The 9448-nt window shown below is 32.3% G+C and overlaps 1 protein-coding gene across 1 annotated transcript; it reads left to right on the top strand.

The window, feature by feature from the left end:
* Positions 1–5089: 5089 nt before the first annotated feature.
* On the top strand, positions 5090–6821 carry LOC110889424 (ribulose bisphosphate carboxylase small chain, chloroplastic-like). Its single transcript, XM_022136941.2, has 3 exons — positions 5090–5372; positions 5466–5600; positions 6391–6821. Exons 1-3 carry the CDS (start codon positions 5097–5099, stop codon positions 6619–6621), a joined length of 642 nt encoding a protein of 213 aa, XP_021992633.2. The 5' UTR covers positions 5090–5096; the 3' UTR covers positions 6622–6821.
* Positions 6822–9448: the final 2627 nt, after the last annotated feature.

Below are 9448 nucleotides of genomic sequence, written 5' to 3'. Positions count from 1 at the left end.
TTCTTCGTAGTCTTGAAACTGACGAACTGATGATAAATATCCTTGCTCAGTGCTTGAGTGAGAATAGCGTATGCTTTCTTTTCTAAGTCATACGTCTTCTTTTGATCATCAGGAAGATCGGCAAATGTAGCTGTCGAAGAAGCAGCAACCTCGATAGTTTGATCGAATTCCGTGATGAACCGCAACCACAACTCTGTATTTTGACCAAGAATGTATGTATGGAAACGATCAACCCATCCTGGATATTCATGAAGATGCATCAACTTTGGAGGCCTGTTCAAACTTCCGGTTTCACTTTCGCTTAGTAGAAGACTTTGAATACTCGGAGTTTGATTTGAAACAAACGCCCATTGACCAGCTGGAGTGGCATTTGTTTGTGAGGATGTAGATACCGGAGATTCGGCCCATGATGGAGATTGACTGGTATTCATGTATTTTCCACTGTCTGGAGCCGGACTTCCCCACCAACTCGGATTCATGATAGATAAGCAAAATAAATGCTAAGAATGAATGATCCGAAAGATAACACAACCGAAAGATCCTGATCGAAAGATCTGAAATCACAGAAACTTGTTAGCAATAAACTGACCACAGTCGAAAGATCGATTTATTGTTCGAAGGATCAACAGTATTCGAAAGATTACTGTTGACTCTCGAACAATGATTTCGAAAGATTCAAGAGCTCGAAGGATTCCCTTTTGAAAGATCCTTATCTTTCGAGTTAACTCTTTATCTTTCGAATAACAGATCTCGAAAGATTCACCAATACGAAGGATCCTAATCTTTCGGACACTAATCTTTCGAAATGATTCCTTTCTCGAAGGATATGTTTCAGACTTCGAAGGATAGGTCGAAGGATATTAATCTTTCGAGCCCTCCTTGATCGAAAGATATCGAAGGATGATCTTTCGATGTCGAAAGATATCTTTCGAGAGCTCTGACACAATCTGATCTGATGTGAAAGGTTGGTGAAAAGGTGACAGGTTGGTAAGGTCAACTTTCGGCAAAAGGTATGGTCAGACGTACTTTCCCACCAACTTTGAAAAGATTGCCCAAAAAGGAAAACCTTATCTTCACACTAGTCACCGGAAACCTTGATCGGAACTTGACCGGAAATACCAAGTTACTTAAAAACAATTTTTCAAGTTACCCAACCCAACCTTGAACACTCCCGAAGGTTTAGAAACCGTTTTTCAGTTTAAACAAGCAAGAAAACCACCAAAAACGGGTGCTAAACCAAGTGTTCAAACACACCAAACACTTGAACAAACCCGGTTTTAAACAAGGTTAAGAGCCAAGCTCTGATACCACTTGTAGGTCCCTTTTCGCGGAGGATAACGAACCTAAACCTTGTTATACAAACCTACTAGCGAGTGCGGAATCCAAGCTAGCAAGCAAACCGAGTTAGTAGCAAGTAGAGAAACAAACACACAAAGATTCACCGATTAACACTAGTCGTATTAATGCAATGAGGGTTCGGTTACAAGCACAATGTTTACAAATCTAACATGTAAACTCTCAAGTGTGTGTGTGTGAGTTCCGACAGAATGCTCTCAAAGAAACTCTCTATCTCTCGGTGCAAATGGCAGAACTCCAGAACTCACTCACACTCAACACATGCATGGGTATATATACCCAGCTCAGCAGGTCTGCTCGAAGGATTCGACAGATGGTCCGAAGGATCATCTGTCGACCACATGTTACACGAAAGATCAGCATGGACCTCGAAGGATCATCCTTCGAGGTCTAATGGTCGAACCATATCTTTCGAGCATCTCGAAGGATCAGTTGTATCCTTCGAGGCTATCCTTCGATCCAGACAAACATCTTTCTAACTGTTGACTAAGTCAAACCGGAGGATGGTTGACTTTGTCAACTTACAGGACTGACATGGACATCGTTTACATACAGACCGAATACAGACAAAGTACAGACACAAGTGCACCAACAAGTTTTTGACTTGAAAATGAGTATATATTTTAAACTGATCAAGAGCAGAAAAATATTTATAATTTGAAGTACATGATTGTTTAGCAAATTAATTGGGTGTTTGTAATAACTTTAGGTGAATAACGTGTGCTTTTCCGCTAAGTTTTCGTCAAATAAAAGTATGATTTTTTTATGTATAACATATGTGGATTAAAATGTATATTGTGTTTATAACTTGTGCGGGTGAGTAAATCAATGTTGTATGCTTGTTTTGGTGCCTTTTCGGGTAAATTTCGGTGTCTAACTAGATGATTTTATGAACATGTTTTAGAGCAACAAATTTAAGTTCATTTTATGATAAAAAAACATGTCCTAAATGTTTCTTTTTATTACATGTAATGATACATATGTTAACACCTTAAAATTTGCAAAGTTGATAAGTTATAGTATGTGAAATTGTATGAAATGTGCTACATTTTAGTGATTTTAGGACATGAAAATGTTGCATGTTGAATTTGTGTTAATTGGTTATGTTATAATGTTAAAAACAAGACTTGGTTATTTAGTGTCCAAAAACATTATTTTCCTACACTAAAGTTTCCAAACATATAAGTATAGTTTATTGAAAAATCTATTATTTTATGTGAAAAATGGTATTTTTATCGCAATGCAAGTTTTTTGAATTTTTGATATAGAATTTCATACATTATGGACTTAGAAAGTATTTTTGATACAAAATGTATTTTCAAAGTCTTGGTGTATAAGTTGTTTAATCATAAAACCCGGAAAGTCAACAAACGACTATTGAGTAACTTTACTTGAAAACGGTTAAATTATGGACATTTGTATAATTTTATACATTCTGGACTTAAAACATATTTTTGATGAGAAATATATATATTTTAAAGTCTTAGAATAAATATGATTTAATAACAAATTCCAGAAAGTCGAATACCGACTATTCGGTAAACGTACTCTAAAAACGATATATTATAGATGATTGTATGAATATACATATTGATATGCCTAAGTGGGTAAAATATACATATTTATGTGATGGATGATATAGTTGTTATACACATGTTACATGATATTGTTATGAAAATATGCATATTTATTTTAAGAAATAAATATGACATATGATTGTACATTAACATGGATTGTTAATTAAGGTTTCGGGATAAGATCCCGGTGTTATCTGAAATTATGTGTTATTATATATTGGGTGTTAATATCTAATGGAAAACACTTGAATAGTTCATCACCAACGATTCATTAAGTTAAACGTTTTTCATAAGGATAAACATCTCATTAAGTCTAACAAGGCGGGTGATCAACTTGCCATGTAGACACATTATTAGATCATTAGTGTCTTATACACGTTAGGACACATGTAGGTGAATATCCTTCTCGAACTTAATTTTAATTACTAGCATTTGTACGGAATCTAGGTGAGTCACAACCCCCTTTTCACTTTACTGGTTTTATACATATTTGGGGGAGAAACATGCTTACTTTACAAACTTTACAAATTTTTTCCATGTGGTTTCATGTCCCCTTTTAAATGATGTTTTCCCTTTAACAGAAGTTATATATCGTTTATTTAGTATGCCATTTAGATAATACTGTCGATTGTAACCTTGTGATGACCTTGAGTAATTTTAGTTTATACCCGTGGATTCAATACATGAGGCCCCTTTGCATCCATAATTATTAATTTTTAGACCTCAGATTGTATTGATAGATCTATCGGGTTTGACAACCTACTCTCACGACCAGTCGCCCTGGTTTCCAAGACGAAGGAATACATTTCAAAAAGTTTTAGGGGAAATCAAGTTTTGGTTTGGTTATGGGCTCTTGGTAGTGTTCTTGTCATAGTTCCTTGCTAGTCTACGATTGTCTTATGTGTTATCTTAAATTGTTATACTTTTCAAATAAAAACTTATACGGACAAGTGTGATAGGATTTTATACCAAATATTCCAAGGAATGTCTCACATGAATTCCGAGGGATTCATTTCTAATACAATTTTTCCAAAGAAATGTTTATCAAAGTTAATTTCTAAACGGAAAAAGGTTTACAAATTTTATTATTAAAACCTGTGCACTCACCAAATTTATATTGACATTTTTAAGCATGTCTTCTCAGGTTATAGCTTCAGGCAACAGAACGGTTGGAATAGAAGGATCATTAGGGTTTGGGAAACCCTAGAAGACTATTAGATTATTATTGAATGACATTCACTATGTATAAAGCAATCTTTTGTAGAATACCTTGTCTTTTAGAGTAGTTTACTTTATTAAGTCTATTTTGTATTTAATATTTCTGCTGTGTAATGGAAATACCAATTAGGTTACCCCGGGATTTAGGGGTGTGACACAAAAAACCTTAGAAATTTCTCACCAAGAAACAAACTTCAACAACGAAGCAGATGAAAGGGCCCACCAAAGAAGTTCGTTGGAGGTCTGGACCTGTGGACTTGTGACAAACCAGACAAGTGCCACAATGTGGCCAGACGAGGCATGGAGGTCCGTTGGAGTCCAGTATAGAACGGAGGGGTGAAAAGCACCACATTATAGATGCTCTAACTTTATCTAATTTCTGAATTTTGACTTACATGAATTTAAATAAGACTGATTTTTACAATTTTGGTTCGCTCAAATAGCGTTTGATATATTGTCTATACGCGTATGTGTCAATATTTTTTTGTTTAGCACAAATGAAGTTTGATATATTTTCAATTGAACGCCATTTTGATAAAGTTTGTTGAGGTTTTCGAACTCTCTTCATTACGTGTCAATATTTTTTGGTTTAGCACAAATGAAGTTTGATATATTCTCAATTGAACGCCATTTTGATAAAGTTTGTTGAGGTTTTCGAACTCTCTTCATTGAGCATGTTCTAAGTGGTAATTCTTTTTATTATTAATGCTATAAAGGGGACTTGAATATTGTTTTTCAAGTAAATAAATTGAAAAATAATAAAATATAGAAGATTTTTTAGGTTTCAAATTTCAAATCGTGAAAATGTGACATGAATAAAAATAGTAATTTACCACACTCACCCTTGTTCCATGCCTACCTCTCCTTTAGGAGATGAGATAAGATAGTTTGAGCAATGAGCATTTGACACGTGGCTATCCATTTCTTATGGTTGAATGACTAGGCATGCAAACGTATGGCAAGCAGCAAAGTGATTGCTCAAATAAAACCATTATATATAGAGCTAAGAAAACTATATTCACTCATTGGATTTCAAGCAAGATTTGCATAATGGCTTCGATCTCCTCCTCAGTCGCGACCGTTAGCCGGACCGCCCCTGCTCAGGCCAACATGGTGGCTCCATTCACCGGCCTTAAGTCCAACGCCGCCTTCCCCGCTACCAAGAAGGCAAACGACTTCTCCACCCTTCCCAGCAACGGTGGAAGAGTTCAATGCATGAAGGTATATATACATTTTCATGCATAATGGTTCCATGCATATATAACATCAACACAACATTGTTTTATATAGTTAAAAGTTTGGTTTCTTGTTTAGGTGTGGCCACCACTTGGATTGAAGAAGTACGAGACTCTTTCATACTTACCACCACTAACTGAAACTCAGTTGGCTAAGGAAGTCGACTACTTGCTCCGCAAAAAATGGGTTCCTTGTTTGGAATTCGAGTTGGAGGTATATTTCCCATCCTTTATGTATTTTTTAAAGTTTATGATTTTCTAGATTTGTTAATTATATCTAGAGAGCAAAAATTATAACTTATTTGTAGGGGAGCTAGTTAATTTTAGTTGTAATTTGTATAGGGTTAGCTTTAACAAAAAAAAAAAATAAATAAATAAATAAATAAATACTTTAGATGAAAATAAGAAAAGTGAGTTAAAAAGTTATAGGTTGAAACAAATTTAAGTAAATGGATCCAACTAAATTGTCTAATTTAAAGAATTTCATACTATGACTTGGTAATTTGAATTTTATAATCTGCTGATAAACATCTGTTATGTGAATGTAAAATGTAAAATGTTGTTTTAATCAACAAGATATGTGAATGACTGACTGAAACTTATTAACACAACTATTAGATATGCGAATTCTTTGTATATAAATTATTTTGAACGGTCTATGTATATAGATTTTTAGTTGAGTTAGACCACTACCTCATCATTTTCATTGTTTTAAATACAAATTTATACAATCATACATGATAATATACGAAAAGATATCCCTATCAAAATGTTTGTAGAGATGTAACACTACTTAATCAAATTTTAGTTTGTTTAATAGATCTTCATGTATACATTTTAAAAACACAATTTGAGACATTTGAACTTGGTTTTTCATCCATAACTACACATTCATATCCATCATCAACCTTAAGTTAGGTATTTTTGCTAACTAATAAGATGTTGTAGATATTAAATGACCAACTTTTAATATGGTTTCCTCTTGTTTTGGGGCTTAATTGCAGCACGGTTTTGTCTACCGTGAGAACGCCAGATCCCCCGGATACTATGACGGAAGATACTGGACAATGTGGAAATTGCCTATGTTCGGTTGCACCGATTCAGCCCAAGTGATGAAGGAGCTTGCTGAATGCAAGAAGGAGTACCCCCAGGCATGGATCCGTATCATCGGATTTGACAACGTTCGTCAAGTTCAATGTATCATGTTCATTGCTTCCAGGCCAGATGGTTACTAAGCAAGTTCGAATGTTATACGATCTTACCTCTATATGATGGGACGGGTTTATTTCTATCTTTTGGGTTCTCCATCAATTTCTTTTCAAAATTTGGATTTTCTCAATTTCGTGAATTTCTATGTGTTTTGTTGTTTGTTTTGGATTTGTATGAGGTGGATAAAAGATATCGTATATCAGATAATCATTTGTCGAAAATTGTATCTCTTTGGCTCTTTGTTTTCGATTCTTCATTTGTTAGAATGCAAATTGTGTTCTGAAAATGATATCTATATATGAGAGTTTCAAACATAACACAATTCTGTATGAGAAGATGCAAAACAAAATAAATCATTCATTTTGCTTCTTTAAAAAAAGTTATAAGATATGTTAAAATTGCAATATCTATTCATCTGTCCTAAATTTAAAAAAATAACAAATAACAAATTTCGTACATATGTGTAAGTCATGTATATGTCATATAGCGTTCACATAATCTACACATTTATAGTAATCTGTTAAAATCTATGAAAAAGGTATATAATATAATTTGTTTGAGAGTTTTTAATTATGCAATAACATACACATTTGTATTTAAACAATATGAATTAAAATAATTATGAACAAATGACTGAAAAATTAAACGATTTGGGTTTGTTTCTTTTGTTCTGATTCTTTATATATATGAATTAATAGAGTTAAAAACAAATAAAAGATAACATCTATATAAATATAAAATAATATGAACCAGTTAAAATGAAGAAAGTAAACTAACATATAGTATCTTGAATTTTTGGGCTTAGCGTCAATGTTTTCTTGGACTTATACAGTGTATAACACCATGCCTAAAAAAATTCTAAAAAAATTTAACAACGTGTTAAAATTGAAGACACAACATGTTAATTTTTATACCTCGTAAGCAAAGTATAAGAACATTTTATTCAAAACCAATATGATGTTAGAACTACAAAAAATATATAATACATTTATACTTTTTGCTTTAAGTGTAATAATAAGAGATAGTTACAAAACCATCTACTTCACTAACTTTCTCTCTCATGTTAAATTATTGATTCACTTAATTCAAGTGTTTTATACATTTCTCGTGGTTTTTAACATAATGCTAGTGGTTCTTGACATAATGCTGGTTCTGAAAAGAAAAGAAACATACGTTTCCCGTAGTTCTTAACATAATGCTGGTTCTTAAAAGAAAAGAAACACATCCCTTTAGAATTATGATTACTAGTTTAAACTTTCTGGACCATGTTTATATATGTATTCTTAATTTCTTACTTTTATCATTTTAAGTCTCACTTTGTCTCTATTATTCTACATAATATTATAAGATTTTATTGTAGAAATAAATGTATAGCATATACAACAAAGTTGATACACAAACGGACATTATATCTACATACTCTTTTGTAACCAGACCTTTTGATGGATTATATGTGGATGTGGTTTCGAAAGGATAAGATAATGGCTAAGCTTAGTTGATTTTCCGCTTTTCAAAATTTCTACATCAATTTTTCATTGTCTATCATTTTTAAAACAACTAATGTTTTAAGTATTATTATTAATTTGAAAAAGAAATTATATGTCGTTATTGACTTATAGACGTGTGATATATTTTAAATTGTTTAATGCATAAATATTTGAAGAAATATCATGTAACATATTAATTCGAACATTTTGTAGAGATTCAAAAAAAAAAAAAAAATGAATAATGCTGACTTTTCGAAGGATCCATGAGATTGAGTTGACACTATTTGCAGGTTCTGAGACACTGAGTCGACAAGAATGTTCGTTTGACGAGGATCTAACTGATTAATTCCTATTTCTGTCAACTCAATCAGTGTCTTTTCCAGTTAGGTTTTTGAATATAAAGTTTTTTTTTTCTTCTAAAAAGTGTTTGTAAAAGGTTTCATCTACTTACACAAGTGTCTAATTCAACACCCAACCGTCTCATATATGATTTGTATAGGGTTAATCTCAAACGTCAGGACTGACAGTGGTAGTTCTGGTTCTAGTTCGACAGCTCGTATAGAGCTATAGAGTCGTATACGAGACAGAAGAACTGTTTTCCTTCAAAACTTGACAGGCGTAAGTGTTAAATTTATTTTTTAAATATTAATTTTATATATTTTGTATTGTATCGTATCATACTCTTTTTCAATATTAGTATTAAACAATTTATACACTTTTTATTGTATCGTATTGTGCCTTATTGTATCATACCATGTCACATATTTTCAATATTAATTTTAAACATTTTACACATCTTGTATTGAATCGTATCGTATTGTATAGTCGTATCGTATATTTTTCAATATTGATTTCAAACATTTTGTACATCTTGTATTGTATCGTATTGTATTATACATTATATGTAACCAACCAAACATTCAAACCACTATAAGTAAACCTCACAAACATAAACAACTGAAACGATGAATATAAATACATCATAAGTTTGTGCATACATAACAACGTCAAAATACAATTAAATACATAATTTTTATTATGTAGGACCCATCTATAATATATCTTTAAAAAGTAAATAAACTTACATTTTTAGTGTAAAAAGGATTTTCATATTATTATAAACAGAAAAGTCATTACATAACATTCAATCTTTTAAACACATGTTAAGGAACATAAGTGTTCCATGGCAACAAAATATTTATGTTATAAACATATGATTAACAAAAGGCGCGGGAACTAGATCTTCATCGTGTTCGGTTCCTTAGTAGTGACTTGATCATCATCCAAAGTAGTTGCAAATGACCTAGAATTGAAAATTTACAATATATTAGTGTTATAACGCAAAAGGAACATACAACATGACTCG

Source organism: Helianthus annuus, chromosome 11 (assembly GCF_002127325.2).
Source record: "Helianthus annuus cultivar XRQ/B chromosome 11, HanXRQr2.0-SUNRISE, whole genome shotgun sequence".
Taxonomy (NCBI): domain Eukaryota; kingdom Viridiplantae; phylum Streptophyta; class Magnoliopsida; order Asterales; family Asteraceae; genus Helianthus; species Helianthus annuus.
Note: the sequence above shows the minus strand (reverse complement) of the source record. Positions and strands in the feature narration are given on the sequence as shown.

Bases quoted from the DNA above. Each gene is read 5' to 3' on its own strand.
- LOC110889424 (XM_022136941.2), top strand. From the start codon at position 5,097: ATGCAAACGTATGGCAAGCAGCAAAGTGATTGCTCAAATAAAACCATT. The intron at 5,373-5,465 runs GTATATATACAT...TTTCTTGTTTAG, and splicing joins GAAGAGTTCAATGCATGAAG to GTGTGGCCACCACTTGGATT. The intron at 5,601-6,390 runs GTATATTTCCCA...GCTTAATTGCAG, and splicing joins GTTTGGAATTCGAGTTGGAG to CACGGTTTTGTCTACCGTGA.